The 16,869-nt window shown below is 35.1% G+C and overlaps 2 protein-coding genes across 4 annotated transcripts; one reads left to right on the forward strand and one right to left on the reverse strand.

Moving 5' to 3' along the window:
- Window positions 1-988: 988 nt before the first annotated feature.
- On the reverse strand, window positions 989-15,873 carry LOC142972363 (uncharacterized). Of its 3 annotated transcripts, none has more exons than XM_076113421.1 (4): window positions 15,492-15,873; window positions 5,080-5,156; window positions 3,594-3,744; window positions 989-1,736 (listed from the first exon to the last, which is right to left on the reverse strand). In XM_076113421.1, the coding sequence occupies exons 2-4, from the start codon at window positions 5,120-5,122 to the stop codon at window positions 1,580-1,582; spliced, it is 351 nt and encodes a 116-aa protein (XP_075969536.1). In that variant the 5' UTR covers window positions 5,123-5,156; window positions 15,492-15,873; the 3' UTR covers window positions 989-1,579. The 3 variants fall into 3 exon arrangements, with proteins under 3 accessions (XP_075969536.1, XP_075969535.1, XP_075969537.1); XM_076113420.1 differs by having other exon boundaries at window positions 5,080-5,159; window positions 15,492-15,871; XM_076113422.1 differs by lacking the exon at window positions 15,492-15,873 and adding an exon at window positions 5,267-5,286 and having other exon boundaries at window positions 5,080-5,159.
- On the forward strand, window positions 8,007-13,393 carry LOC142987851 (uncharacterized). Its single transcript, XM_076136790.1, has 2 exons — window positions 8,007-8,015; window positions 8,314-13,393. Exons 1-2 carry the CDS (start codon window positions 8,007-8,009, stop codon window positions 8,977-8,979), a joined length of 675 nt encoding a protein of 224 aa, XP_075992905.1. The 3' UTR covers window positions 8,980-13,393.
- Window positions 15,874-16,869: the final 996 nt, after the last annotated feature.

Here is a 16,869-nt window from a genome sequence, read left to right on the forward strand (position 1 = left end):
AGTGTTGATTAAACAAATAGGCTTGGTCGAGGCAAACTTCAACAGTATTATTTCATCCAGCATGCACTGAACGGTATAAAAGAATTATCATAGCATTAACAAAAGGTCACTCCTATGCATTGTCCCGTTGTACACGGATTTTCTGGAAAAATTATACAAACACATCTATAGCTGTAAGTACAGCCTAAAATAATTTTGATAGGCTGTGCTCTACCATGGAGAGACAAAGTTAAGGTGTTTCTTCTCTTTTATATCCAAAATTCATATAAAGCACGGTATTAGAATGATAGTTAACTGCCATTTGCCTTCGACCTACTAATAACACTCACAACTAAGAACGGAGTATGACCTTTAGAGGATCTCGAGAATAGTTGAACTTGGTTGACAAAACGCTTCTATACAAGGTCTAGAAGTCGCTCTCTAAAAAGAGTAGGAGTTAGTCTTAAATAATCGCTGGTCAATGGCAAGTATTTTGCTGTAGTGGCGTTAAGATGGGTGGGTATAGACTACGGCACCAAGCATTACATGAGCGCCCTTCTCGGCTGCCGGAACATTTTGCCGGTAATCCCCGAAAGAACTATTAAATATTATCATTATCTGTCTTTTTAGCGTGGCCATATTACGTGAATCATGGATTATTATAATTGTAAAGTAATTTGGTATGATAATGTTTTATTATTGAAATTAATAAATCTTTTCAACCGAAGAATATCTCATTAATCCATAAGAATATCATAAAAACTGTAGTGACTGTATAATTTTTTTACACTACCTCATTTTCATTCCGAAACGGAACATATTTTCCAAAAAAGAGGTAGTCAATCAAAGTTTGTACTAAGTAAGTACTCCAACAGCTAATGAATGGTAACCGTCGGTAAAATTTCTACTACAATCTAACTTAACTGAAAATAGGTTCATAATTCATTTGTTCATTTATTTTTGCTTGTGTAATAGTTCTAGAATGAGAAGAGTTCAATGAAACTACACGTTTTGTTTCAACGCCTTAATGAAATATAATTACAAAAGATCTACGTTTTCATATTAACAATTCTTAAGTCATTTATATTAAATACCTATTTTACATGCATACATTCGTTCAAAATATAACTATGTATAATGTAAAATTAAATTACAATTATATCACATCAATATAACTTATAAAAATAATTTGAATAAAATGATAGATTTCACTATATTTTTTTAATAAATTCAGTATCAATCGTTATTTAAATCTAGGAATGGTTTTGTTTCCTTAACTAACATTAATATGTACATGAAAATACTTTGGCCTATTGGACATGATAAATAATTACACAAGTAAAAAAATAACGTCTAAAATATGGAATGTTCGTAAATGCGAGAACTTAACTCAAACATGAATGTAACCTATTCTCCTTATCTATCACATGATGCAAATTTATTACTTCGTAAAGTGAAAGCGACACACTTGGACTAACAATTAAATTATCTGTAGTTTTACAGTTTCATGAAGTATGACAAAAACGAATTCACATTATATTCACTTGTATGTAAATGGAAATAATGATAATTATATTAAATTGTATTATTTCTAATGGAGCTAAGGTATATGTGTGACGACCTCGGCGGGAGGTGCGCTCATGCCCGGCTCCTCCATGTTGTTGGCTATGCTGGCGCCGTCGTCCTCCGGGCTCGTGTTCACTCGACGCTGACTCTTCAAACGCTTCGCCTCACCCATTTTCTTCTCTATCAACCGCCTGGAAAATAAAACGAACTTTTTACGAATCTAAATACCTGCAATAACTCCCACATACACGATTAAAATGCAGCCGATTCGAAGCAGGATTACGATAACGGGAAATACATGACACACTGGCATTATAATTTAATTATAAATCGCAGTAATCTTATTTTATTTACTGTGAAATTATAGATAATTCCCGGAATTGTTATTTGTCGATGTAAATAAATATTGTTTTATTTGCTTCTGTTGAAATGATTAATAGTAATCGGAAATTAATGCATTGTTATCGCGTAATCTTCTATGCTTTGGACTATAATATGATACTTATCAGAGCAATTCTCGGTAGGCGATCCGCATTATTAAAAATAAAATTAAAAAATATTATCAAAATGTAGCCTACAGCTTTCACTGTTATCAACTTATCTACATAGTTCGTCCTTGTCATTTAAACACGAATACAACTTCCGTTTTGTCTGGCGCCAGATGACAACGAGATTCTGATGATGAAAAGATTCAGATTTAATTATAAATTTATTACTGTTTTGTGTCTACTGCTTTGCCACATAGTATGTTACCCACAAAGGCCTAAGCCTCATAACGTAATGAGAAAAATATTTTCCAAAGTGGTTAACACGTTTAACCACTCATAAAATAAAGTTGAAAGTATGCGATGCACTTAAATATGAAAAATGCCAAAACGTTGACGCAAGTAATGATGCATGCAACCAACAAGTAATATGACATGTTACTGTGATATACAACATATGACTATGAAATGAGGTTATCAGTAAGTGGCTGCAAGCAGTTAAGTGAAATTACTACAGGTAAAACAATCATATTGAAATAAACTACACTTACTGAATCCAAAAATCTATTATGGACCGATTTTCCGGTCTATAGATAGATGCTTTTGCGAAATCATTTTGAAGTTTTAGCAGAGACAGTGTGGGACATTGGTCAAAACTTTGAATAAAGGAGAATTCAGCCTAAAATCAAGCCTAAATTAAACGTAACGAATCATAATTATTGAATGATTGGTAAATACATAGCAAAGTCTAAAACTTACTGTTAAACTCTCTTTGGGTATCATTGTGATGTGAATGGTACAAAGAGATTTGAATGATGTAATAACTTTCACCAATTTCGAAAGATTTTGTGTAGTCACTCATTGTTAAGGGACTTTTACCAAACAGTTAATGGTATGCGTATTCGAGACAATGCTTCAAAAAACATAGCATAGTCGTCAAAGTGTATATTTCAAAATAAGCGTACGAAATCGCAGCTTCCGAACCTTATGCGTACTCACCCACAGATTTACTCAATCTTATGTGAAATAATGGTTTGATCGGGCTAAACTATGCTATTGCACAATACTGTACGCGAGTACGAAGCCTTATGCCATTTTGCCATTATCAAATTTTTACAACAAAAATTGTAACCATGAACAGTTGCTGAAGACGAAATTGCCTTTGGGATTCAAAAGTAAGGTATTAAAGGTGAAAGAGAAGTTCCGAGTAAGGTATAAAATTTACGTCATATTATTAAAAGAGAGAATTAAAATGGTAATGTATATCTCTTGTAGACACGTAGATACAACCATACATACAAAGTATCACTTCTTTTTCTTATAGGGGTAGGCAAGGACCAAAGAATGCCACTTGGTACAATCTTTACAAACTTCCCTTGCCTCATTCACATCCACACATCTACTCAAACAAGACCTCTGGTTACGAGTACTACGCACTGGACATTTTTTTAACACATCGCCGATGTGATCTGTGTACATCTTTCTAGGGCGTCCGCTTCCCAGCGTTTTTATTAACACCATAATATATTTTGCATTACTAAATAGAGTAAATCATGAACTTACTGTTGCCTGCAGTCAATGAGTACTCCAAGTATGAACACGGCTGCGATGGCTATGAGCATGATCACTATCATGCCCACTATCGTCGTCACCGTGAGCGTCGGCACTTCTTCTGATATCATTGACACCGAATAATTTGAGTCTGAAGTTGCCTCTGTAATAGAAAAAAATATAAATTAAACTACTGCTCTTCCCATTTCGGAGATCTTTCGATTAATCCTATTGGAACCTTTTGAAGGATAGTAATAGTTTTCAAAATGGATTCGAAATTTTCCGTATGTTCGGATTTCTTAGATAAGTAGGTAATGGAATATTCAATGGAAATCTTGATACCTAGTTATAAAGCGGTAAGTAGATACTTATCTTATGTTATAGTCATGATCGTGTTGTATTTTATACCTACCTATATACCTTTACTAGCAATAAAGCTACCATTTTATTTATTTATATTATGCAGTTATTGTTAGCAACAATATGTAACCTGAGGATTTAATGACGCACATCGTTCTTGTTGTGTAAAGTGTTTACACAAATGTTGATTACAATATTTATTAACTAGTGGAACCTGTAGCACCGCCCACTTTAACATACAAGTATTGAAATAAAATTCTATAAAGTGTGATTATCATTAAACTTCTGTGTATTTCCAATATAAAATAGCTGTATCAAATGGGCCACCATCATCTGCATACGGGTCACTGATGTTTTTTTAATTTTTATTTTGCATACCTACCTGTCATGAGCAGAACTTTGTATACAAGGCTCTATACTGAATATCTGAACTATAGTGCAATACCCTGATTTTCGGCAGCTTTCATCACTTCCTTTAATTGCGCGTACAACGCACTATTCTGACGTCATTCATTCATATCGCCCTATTAATCACAAATTACGTGACGAAATTATTCCACCAACATATGCTGATTAGTCTAAAAATAATTTGAAATCTTATCAATGGTCAAGAATGTGTATATTAAATCCTATTACAGATATTAATAGAAATAGCCCGTATTTCCTAATCCTTGTACAATAATCAATAATCTATTCTTAGAAAAGGTTCCGAAGTTTATAGCGGATATTACTCAGTTGACTTACACCACCCTGCCCTGAATGCATTAATAAAATCATTGCACTGACTCATACGCAACCGGCACATGACTAATAGTCACCTCTTTTTTTTAACCCATTACTGTCCCACTGCCGGGCAAGGATCTCCTCCCAGACGAGGGAGAGGGGTTAGACCTTGAGTCCACCACGCTGGCCAAGTGCGGGTTGGGGACATTGCATAAATGTATTAAACAAATTTTAGGCATGCAAGGTTTCCTCACGATGTTTTCCTTCACCGTTAGAGCAAGTGATAATTATTTATAATACACACATAACTTCGAAAAGTCATTGGTGTGTTGCCTCGAATTCAAACCTGCGACCTCCTGCGTGAGAGGTGCCAACTTAAAACCACTCTGCTATCACTGCTAACTGCAATAGTTACCTGCTTCCGCCCAATTGATGCCCTTATCTCCTGTTGAATCCATTTCTTATTATTCAAAGATTTCTGTACTGTGTGATCTACTGTGGACAAAGAAACGAGAGTTATTACAATGATGTTTATACATATGGCTTAAAACAACGCAAGCGTTAAAAGTGATTCATTTTGATTCGACTTATAAATATTTTACCGAACGATTAAATATGAATGAGTAACACAGCCTCAGTTCTACAGGTCCGGAATTATAATGTAATAATTCATAATGAACTTTTCTAAACAACTTTTTGCTGACGTGATGAAATGTGTAATACTATGCGTACACCATTGACGTCATATGATCCTACTAGAGGCCGCCCGCGACTTCGTCCACGTGGAAACCCTTCCGTGTAAATTCCTCAAGAACTCCGGGATAAAAAGTAGCCTATGTGTTATTCTGGGTCTTTAGCTACCTATATACAAAATTTCATAGTACTCGGTTTTGTAATGTTTGCGTGAAAGAGTAACAAACATCCATACATACATGCATACATTCTCACAAACTTTAGCATTTATAATATTATAGTAGGATGTATTACATTTCTATTTTTGAGTACGTAGATTGAGTCATGTGTTTATTAATACCGTTAATAATGAAAGGAACCATTACGTTATTGATCTAAAATTAAAAGTAATGAAAATACTTTTAAAAAAAGTACGTAAGTCATTAAAAAATTAAACAATAAAATGAGTATCGCAGCAAAAATAACTTTAATAAGTTAACTATCCCGTTGAAGCATCTTAACTTTACATATGTACCTGTATTGTATGTATATTTTATTTTATTTTGTAATTTTGACCTACATATTGCTTCTATTTTTCATAAAGGCCGTTGAAAAATCTTCCACAGAAACTATTTTTAATTTTTATGATAAAAATCAGAAGAATTGTCGATATCATCGCTGATCGGCAAAATAAAATATTTTAACTTTATCACAAGTACACAGGGTACAAATTGATTCAAGCTACTGGTTTCTTTGAATTACTATTAACTAATCACAAATCAAGATCTTAAGGATAAAAATCATGTTCTAGCTATCGGCATCTATGTGAGTAATGGAAAACAAATAACAGGTTTGACGTCGGTGCTTCTTAAAATTGACTAGACTCTAAGAACTGTGAAATAAGAGATCTTCCGATCGCTGATAATTTCATCAATTTTGTGCAACGCGAAATGATAACATGCTATCATTAATATTCATCGTGCCAAAGGTGCAGATTTAGAAAACATTTCCAAGAAGTAGAATAATTTGTTGTGACGTAAACCAATTATGATCGTAGATAAAATATTTCGCTTTGAAATGTCATACAATTACGTACAGAACCAGTGATTGGTAATCACAATTGATATCTGATATTCACATCTATGATAAAGAATTGCACTGAGAGCCGCCCTGACATTGTTTGTTGAAACGTTTACTGAATGTAAAGGTTATTAACTGTCAGTCGTAGCCATGAACGATTAACACCGACCATTGCCCTTGTAACTTGCAACAATACAAAGTCAACGTTAACATAGAACTTCAATATTATGAATAATCTTAAAAATAGACATAGATAGCCTTAGGCTTTAGGTCTAAGGCCCAAAAACACCATATGAACGCTAAAAATTATAAAAAATTCAAATTTCTATTGTAATTGGAATCCAGTTGCAATCATGATTCAGATACACGTCCGTCGGATCCGCCAGCGGTTTATGATTGTAGTAGCACAATGGGACAAAGCTATCAACACGATCATCTATGACGTTAACCGAACAACATTTACGTACAGAAGTGGACTTCTTACTGATGCTATCTCTCATCAATTACGTGATATGATTGCTTGTTGTCTAGAAACTATCAATAAAGCTGAAAGGAAACTGGACATAACATTTGGTTTTAATCCTCGGAAATAACATTCTTTAGTTATCTTGGTATCGTTTATCTCGCGATCTATGTGTTGTGGAAATCCCATATTTATGTTTAGTTAGTAAAGAATATCGCGATGTCTATCAAGTTACGAAGAAACTGTCATTTTGACTTCTTAATTGTAAACTTGATGCTCTTAAATCTCTCGCATGAAACTGGCCGCAACAAGCGTATGTCTTTTATTTCATCCTTCCGTCGGGTACAAATACGTTATAATCACTAAACGCGATATGCATTGGCAAAAAAGGATACTTATTTTGAAATTGAAAACAGTTTGTTGCGTTATATTTTAATAAAATTCATAGTTTTATTCAGACTGATGTAGTTTTAGAACTAGCATTACAATTAAGTTGAAAGTCTACTAACTTTCATTCATTGACGCCTATGATATATCAAATAATCTACAATAAAATGTTATCTGTAAAATACATCCGATTTGCTATCGCGTATTTGATCTAGGAAAGAATAGGCCACTAATTAATTCAATTATTAAAATAAGTTTTTCCGAAATATGTTCTTATCAACTAATAGACAGATTATGTTTATTATCTTATTGTTGTTTATCTAGACAGGGGATTTATATCAGATTATGAGAATAATTTGTTTATTACTCGGAATTAAATATTATGGTAATTTCTCTTCACGGCGCCATTAAAACTGAAAAAACAATAACAGTGAGTAGATACTTTGATTGAAGAATGAAAAACATTTTTCTAAACAAAGACACCATTTTGTCTATACCTTTTCCGACCATACTAGATAACAAGAAGGCGCCAGTCAGATTAAAGCAAAGCTATGGTTATATTGTAAGTCTAGAAGATGTTTGGTTTAAACAAATTTGATTTAACTCGACAAAGTCCCAACTGACCAAAAGAAATGTATTTTCCGTAAACAAGGTAATCTGTTTTTGCCGCTGGTAATTTACATTCAATCCAATCACAGCTTAGTGTCATGTACAGGAAGTCATTGGCAATCGTTATCACAATGACGATTGTCATTTTTAAGGCGAATTTTAGTTTGGAATGTGGAAAATTCGAATATATTTTCTACCGAAAAGAGTTTTAGTATGATGGAGTCCAGTTAACGATATCTAGATTTCTGTGGATTCAGTTTTATAGTGCAGTTGATATCTATTTGATGACAGGATCGATATATCCATTGTAGTAAAAAAGATTCTCCAATTATATCCTTCTATCAGTTACTGACTTTATCGATAAAACTGAATCGGAAATTCTATAGATTTTTGCATTGATCTCGTAAGTTTTTCCGTAACTTACTTGAATTGCCAAAGCTAGCAAATGATATCCGAGACATCAAAGATGAACTATCACAGGTTAAGTCAACCTGTGAAAGTACCGAACAAAAGCTCGAGGAATACGGCTCCAGATTGACGGTCGTCGAGGACAAAGTAAACAAACTTGAGAAGCTTCAAGAAGTAATTACCTGCTTGCAGACCGACCTGGAAAAGGTGAAGTTTGACTTCGCATCACAGGAACATCGCTCCCGTCTAAACAATGTGGAGATCAAGGGTATTCCCACCAAAAAAGGCGAGAACTTGTTTTCGATCATGGAAACTATCGGCCGTAAGATCAGCTTCAATTGTCCAAAAAGCCAGATCAACTACATCTCAAGAGTTCCTATGTACAATTCAAATGATAAATTTATAGTAGTAAGCTTCTTGAATCGGTACGTTAAAGAAGATTTTATTGCTGCTGCCCGTGCCAATAAGGAACTGTCTACTGCTGATATCGGATTTCAAGGAGCAACTCAGAGAATCTACGTCAACGACCATCTAAGCGTAGAACACAAGAAGCTTCTTACCAAAGTCAAGGCTATCGCAAAGGAAAGAAACTATCAGTACGTATGGGTCAAGCACGGAAAAATACATGTTTTAAAAAATCAATCTACCAAACTCATAATTATTAGAAAAGAGGCCGATTTAAACAAGATTGTTTAATATGTTTCTTAAATTGCATGCACTGTGTTTTATTTGTTTATGCTATAAGTTTTCTACCAAAATTTATTCAGAACATAAATTACTTATTGAATACGTACTATTATTGTAAAAGGTTTGGCACCCCTGCTACGCTAATGAGTTTCACACCTCTCTATTGTGCTCCTTATCGCGCTGTTTGCTTTATGACTGCAACATATGACCATATGGCCTACTCGCTCGCTCGTGCGCACGCGCTATATTGCTTGTTCTCTCGCACACTTGTTACGGCGTTTGAACCTTGTTCTGTTCGTAACATTATTGAGCTTTACCGTCATTTAACTATAATGATGTTTATTTACCTCTTTTTAAATTGTACAAATTTATCTATTGATTATTATTTTAAACCTTTAAATTGTACTGACTTTTACTCAGTTATTGATCTTATTAGCAATGGTAAGTAACTCAAAACGCTGCTTGAATTTATTTTATCAGAACGTGCGCGGACTTCGAACAAAGACTGATACATTTTATCGCCAAGTAGTTAGTAATTCTTATGACATTATTGTTCTCACAGAAACATGGTTAACGGATGGGATTTTGGATTCGGAGTTCTTTGACGACAGGTATTTGGTATGGCGTCGCGATCGTGATTATGTAGCCACCGGTCAGTCGCGCGGTGGGGGTGTGTTGATAGCTACTCGCAGGGACTTGCCGGTCACTTCGCAACCACTTTTACACTCAACTGCAGAAGACTTGTGGATTAATATGCGCGTAAAGCAATCTAACTCACGGGACTATGTAAACTTGTACCTTTGCGTTTTATATCTATGTAAACAAAACCTTGGCCTGTCCTTTTCCGCACAGTTGTCAAATTTTTTATCGAAGTTAAATGAAACCGTCATTAACAACTCCACTGATCTATTTCTCATTGTAGGCGACTTCAATATGAGTGGAATAAATTGGGTACAATCTGCTAACAATAATTTATCGTATGACCCAATAAGCTGTACAACGCACGATGAATATTACTTCACTGACGAATTGTGTACTCTCGATCTGCATCAGTATAATAATGTTTTTAATAAATATAATAAAATTCTTGATTTAGTTTTATCCAATAGTTCAGTCAAAGTGGCCGAATGTCTGGAGCCGCTGGTGCCTATTGATGCTTACCATCCTGCTTTGACAATTGGTATCGACTTTGCCGAGAGTCCTTTATTGGAGTGCGCACCACGAACTCGATATTTATTTGATAAGGGCGACTATGACTCCATCAATGAGAGGTTGTATATGGTTGACTGGGAAAGGGAATTTTCTGAGCGTTCAATGGATGATTCTGTAGACTTTTTAAATCGTTTGATCCTCGACCTTCAAAATAAATACATTCCACAGAAACTATCACATAATAAATCCTATCCAGCCTGGTACAGTTCAGCATTAATAAGAACTATAAAGGAAAAATTTAAATATTTTAAGAAATTCAAAAACTATGGCAACAAGTCGGATGAACAGACGTTCAAATTACTACGTGAAAGGGTTAAAATACTTGAATCACAATGTTACAAAAGTTACTTACAACTCACAGAAACGTCCATAACAAAAAATCCTAAATATTTCTGGACGTTTATTAAACAACGTCATAACACTAGAGCCTTCCCCAGCACGTTGAAATATAATGATGAAACTTTGTCTTCGGGGGAGTCAATCTGCGAAGCTTTCTCCTCTTATTTCGTTTCCAATTTTCTCCATCCTACTTTTAATAATATATCTTCTCAAAACTATTCTCCATCTTCTACAGAAGCCACTGAGTTCTCTGACATCTCTGGTATATCCGTCAAATCCGATGATGTAAAAAAGTTACTTACCACACTTGATGTGACCAAGGCAGCTGGCCCAGACAACTTATCACCAAAATTACTTGTTCACTGCGCAACGTCTCTGGCCACACCTATTACCTATCTCTTTAATAAATCTCTACTAACCTGTTGTATGCCTAGGCTATGGAAGTCAGCCTATATTACCCCTATCCATAAAAAAGGTGAAAAAACGGATATAACGAATTATAGACCGATATCTAAGCTATGTATTATAGCTAAGATATTTGAAAAAATAATACACACACAGATTTACTCGGCTCTTAAAAACTCGTTTAGTCCTTACCAACATGGTTTTTTAACAGGAAGGTCCACCGTTACTAACCTTGTCATTTTAAATGACTTTATCACAGATGCTATGGATAGGGGTAATCAGGTTGACGTAGTTTACACAGACTACAGCAAGGCATTTGACCGAATTCCGCACGACACCCTGCTTTCGAGGTTATGCAGTCTGGGTATACGTGGTGACTTACTTAGATGGTTTGCCTCTTACCTGGAAAATCGGTCGCAAGCTGTAGTCCTTAACAACTATATTTCGGGATGGGTACACGTTCCAAGTGGATGCCCTCAAGGTTCCTTGTTGGGGCCCTTGCTGTTCACTATTTATGTAAACGACATTGAATCGTGCCTCAAGTTTTCAAAATTACTATGTTATGAAGATAAAATTGCGCTTCAGGCTGACCTTAAACGTCTAGAGGAATACTGTCGTCTGCGTGAACTCGACCTTAACCCCGCGAAATGCTCGGTTGTTACATACTCACGCAAAAAATCTGTTATAGCAACCGAATACACTTTGGGTGATGAGCTACTTCCTAGAAATAGTTGTATCCGTGACTTAGGTGTCCATCATGACGCTAAATTGATCTTTGAATCTCACATTAACGCAATAATTGCCAAAGCATCGAAATCGCTGGGGTTCATAATGCGCCTCTCTAAGTGTTTCACCGAAGCCAAAACTTTGAAAATTTTATATTGTACCTACGTAAGGAGCCACCTTGAGTACGCATCTCAAATCTGGAACCCATGTTACAATACATATATCAATAGAATTGAAAATATACAGAAGAAGTTCATTAAGTACTTGTGCTTCCATCAAAGAATACCATACCAGTCAGAAAATTATCTACATTTATGCCGAAAGTTCCATCTGTTGCCATTAGTAACTCGCCGAGAGATCTCTGATAGCATTTTCTTAACTAAAATCATCAACAACGACATCGATTGTCCAGAGCTCCTTTCCAAACTGCACTTTAACGTTCCTTCCAGAACCAGGTTCAATCCACCTTTGCATGTTCCCTTAGCCTCAACCAATTATCGACAGAATTCGTACCTATTGCGAGCGTGTAGAAGTTACAACCGTCACTGCAAGCAACACGACATTGATCCGTACACCACGAGTGTAGCCACAGTAAGGAGGTGCCTTAGCCTAGACTTCTTTAGAAATGTAGCAATAAATGCATGATTACTCTGTAATAGCTATATCAAATATTTTAGATCTTTATTCTCTGGTTGACGCGTAGTTAGGCCATTAGTAATGAGAATGTTCACAATGTAATATATATGATATCTCTATAAGTGTGGGCTTGTAAATGGCTGACAGTTTGCCATACTAAATGTATATATTATGTTACATCTAGCTGTAAGCCTTCCATATTATATAAATAAATAAATAAATAAATAAAATCGCGCTTTTAATTCTAAAGATACGCATGAGTAGCTCAACGATTAATTTTTATGCATCGTCATGCCTTATAATAATTAATACTTATTATTCGTTTATTTTATTATTGAAACGTATTGTGAACCGGTTTTTTATTTATCTATCTAAAATTCAAAAATATGTCATAACATTTATCTACCGAACGGGTATCCACTCAAGAAATATACTTTTTGAAATGTTCTAGAATATTGGAAAAATAATAATATGGGTGTCTGTTATTTAAGCACCTAAACGTATATATTAAATATTTAACTATGATAATTTAGATTACGAACAAATAAAATATCTTTAGCAGTAGAATCAAGTGTCTGAACTTATTGTTTAGCTTTGGTACTATCAACACTCCTGCCATTCCAACTCCTTCTACTATAGCAAAGACAAAAAGGATTAAACAATCTGCACGGATATTGTGTACCTCAGTTGACAACAGTAGAGCACGTCAATTTGATAGTCACTATGCAATACATTGCTGCTTTGATATAAGGTAAGCACTATTATTTCATGAAAAATAACAATTTACAGCGTAGTGCCGGGTGCGTATTGAAGAGTTATCAACTGAGTTTAACAATAGCGCCACGGGTACAAGTAAAATACAGGGATCAAATTAAAATGTGCTACGTGGTACATATTTATCTTTTTAACCGACTTAAAAAAAGGAGGAGGTTCTCAATTCGACTGTACCTATGTTTTTTTTTATATTTATTTAGGTAAGTATGGAGTTTCTTATTCTATTGAATGCAACGCTGTCCCTTATTTATTCAACCATCTCATATTCTCTTTCTACCTGATTTTTTTCCATGGTCCTTTCAAAAGCACGAAGGTTCGTGTTACATGACATCTGCTCGCCAAATCGCTAACACACATTTAAACCCCACAGCTGGATTATAATCGTGTATCAAATACTGGTAGGTATTTAAACTTATTGAACTTATCAGTTTTTAAACTCGTTGAAATAATTAACCAGTGAATCATTAAAAATCCCCTCATTTAAGTGCATATATGTATGTACTTTTGATAACTAATGGTATGTTTACTCATTACAGTATGTAAATATAACGTGCCGAATTAGAAAGTTACCGTTTACCACATATTCAATTGGTTTCATAGGATATTATGCAATATTCTAGAATTACATTACTTTATTCGTAAGACTAAATTCTACTTCCATAATAAAATCGAAGATGGAGATGTCTATGGTACAATACTTTTTTACTCAAAAAACTACTTATGCCGCCCGGTTTGAGGCGCATTTAGCGGTAGTTTATCTATTCAAACTGTTTTTTTATATGAGTTTAAACTATTGAAAAGGTAAACTATCGTTGAATTTCCTCAGAAACCGGGGGTTAACGAATGTTGATGGTATTTGGTACACAGATAGTTTACCTGCAAGACGTAACTTGAGTTAACATGCAAAACGATTTACTGAAGAAAATATACCACGTGGACATAGCTGCGGGCAAAATTTTACTAATACTGCACGTTCATTACGTTATTCGTGCTATAAGTAAGTAATAAAATATAATTTTAGCAGTCATTTCTTGTAACGACAGTACGGCACGGCTATTCAATGTTTTCACAACTTAATCGTGTTATTGTTATCAATAGCCCGGCGCAGCCGCACTCAAAGGTTTAAACACGTCTTCAATGTACCTGCAGAAGAATAGGTAGTTACATAAACAAAAGCATTCCGATGCATCGGTAGTACATACTAGTTACAATTAATGGAATGCGATTGTAGCATTATATTTGCATTATAACTGAATAAACCTGCAGTATATGGCCAGAGAGTAATCACAATGTGGTGTTATAGACAAAACACTTTTTCTAGGCAATAGTACTTTTGATTTCTAGAACCATCGAATAAGCTTTTTGGTTATAATTGACATTTGACTAAAGAATAATTTATCCAATGCTTCCAATTCCTTCCTTCCTTCCTTTATCAATGTCCTTGAGTACTGAGGGGTCATAAGAGGGTTTCAGTTTGCGTGCCTTCAAAACTGTTTAATAAAGTTCTTACATGTTACTTATAACGTGGAACGATTTTCTTTTACTTGTTTAGTTCCTACAGTTTATCATTGTAATTTAATTTTATTATTGCAAAAGTTCGTTCTCCCTTGTAAATCCATCTTGAAGGAAGTTAAGAACGGTGTATTCGTTGCAGAAAAATAATTCGTCCTAAAAGTAATTAGGTACGTCCTACATGACAAAACAGCTACATTTAATGCTTAAGATATCCTTAATCCCTGCATAGTTTAACTTAGGAACTAAACCATGTATGATTGTTGTATGTCTGACGACAAACGTCACAGACTGCAACACGGACATATATTTGCTATTAAAGGGGCTATAAAGATATTCTATAATGCCTTCATTACGTGTTCAAACAATTATTTTACCGCAGTTAAGTGTGCTAGAGATAAGCCGTCGAGTAGAACCTTCTTTAGAAGTAGGTATGCGTTATCAAATCAACTCTTTGCGTGCTATATTTTCAAAAATGGTCGGTTGATTGTAACGGATCGAAGGACGTCCTCCACAGTTTAACGGTTTCATTGTCATAGGAGTAGGTCAAGTACATCCTGACGCATCAATGAACTATGTCCGTATTGTTAACTGATACTACCGTCAATAATATCGAAGGACTTCGTGTAAACTTCGCACTTATTTGTAAAACAAGTTTGTCCATCTTCCGCTCAGGTGTACGATTCATTAGAACGACCGATAAAGGAACATTTTTCTTCTCACTCACACATACTATTCGTACACTTGATAGATAAAGAACACAGATACACACACACTTATAAAAAACACTAATGTTTTCTGATACGATACTTAAGCATGCCAAACATTTCCAACCTTCAATTTCTGCGTATTTTCCGACAAGGTAACAAATAAAAGCGCGAACGTAAAAAATATGAAACAGGTAGGTTTCCACTTACATAAACACGAAGACGGGGCAAATCCTTTCACTTGGAAAATAACTAGTTTTATTATAGTCGAGTTTTCGCACTAAATGCTTTGACACTGTTTATTGATGGTATCGCGGAAATGTTAGTTAATATGTTTGTATCGGCGGGTGGTACGCGCCGGTGTCGAACAGGCGCATGCGCAGCGCTCCACGGCGCGTCTCTCACTAGTCTCTGCTGACGGTAACTGCGAGATCACTTCACTGTAATGTCTTGTGACAAAACCTTTAACTAGACAATAGTTTGACTACGGTTACGCTCTATTATTGTATTGTATCACCGGCCGTCGGGAACTATCTATCGAATATAAAAACGGCAATAACACAATAGTGAGTAACGTAATGTGTTCGCTAGATCTATGAACCGCCCCCTTCCTATTTTGTATCGGAACCTATTAAACCAGACGTTCAACGGCCCGATAACTTATCTATTGTTGTAAAAAATACAGCAAAATACTTGAGTTAGAAAATTAAATACAAAACATTGATTTAGTCATCGATGGCTGAAACATGCGTCATTCGGAGTATCGTTTTACAATCAAAAACAAATGTGTTAAAACAAAGTCCGTTTGTACGGAATATGATATTTAGCATAGCATTGGGTAAGTACAAATACGAACGTGCGAATATTTTATGTAGGTAAGTACAATATTATTCGCGGTTATGACTGAGTCAGCTTATAATTTTGTACGAAGCGAATTCATATAATATACTTTCATATAGGTAGGTACATAAGTGAAGGTGCGAACTACGATTGGATCACGTGACAGTGGCCGTCGACTCCGGTGCAGCCGCCACAGGTTGTTTGCACAACTAACAGCCAGCGATCACATGACCAACGATTCCAAAGCCATTCAAATCCCTTTTACAACACTGGTCATTTTTTTAACTGTATAACTTAAAATAGAAGTCTTTCTAATCCATTGTACAGACGCTTAACAAAAACTTTGTGTAATTGTCGCCTTTATTTTGAAGGTCCCAAATGAAATCGTTGCTAAGTATTTGATCATTTGCAGTCAAAATGCCGATCATTTAGAGTCAAGACTCCCTGGCCGCTTATTTCCTAAGACTTGACACTGTCCGATTTCGATCGAACCTAATCAGTTTAAAAACTGAGCATTAAGCTCAGTTTTTAAACTGATTAGGTTTGATAGGCCGTTGCTCCATGTAAAATACTGGTACTCAGCTGCATCCGGTGAGACTGGAAGTCGACTCTAACGTAGTTGGAAGAAAGGTTAGGCTGATAGATTGCTTAATTTTTAAACTTAAAATAGATTTAAAAACAGCTAAGAATATATACTGATGTAGTTATTCAATCAGCATAGAAATATAAAAAGATCCGTTGTGTAACA

Source organism: Anticarsia gemmatalis, chromosome 4 (genome assembly GCF_050436995.1).
Source record: "Anticarsia gemmatalis isolate Benzon Research Colony breed Stoneville strain chromosome 4, ilAntGemm2 primary, whole genome shotgun sequence".
NCBI classification, from domain to species: domain Eukaryota; kingdom Metazoa; phylum Arthropoda; class Insecta; order Lepidoptera; family Erebidae; genus Anticarsia; species Anticarsia gemmatalis.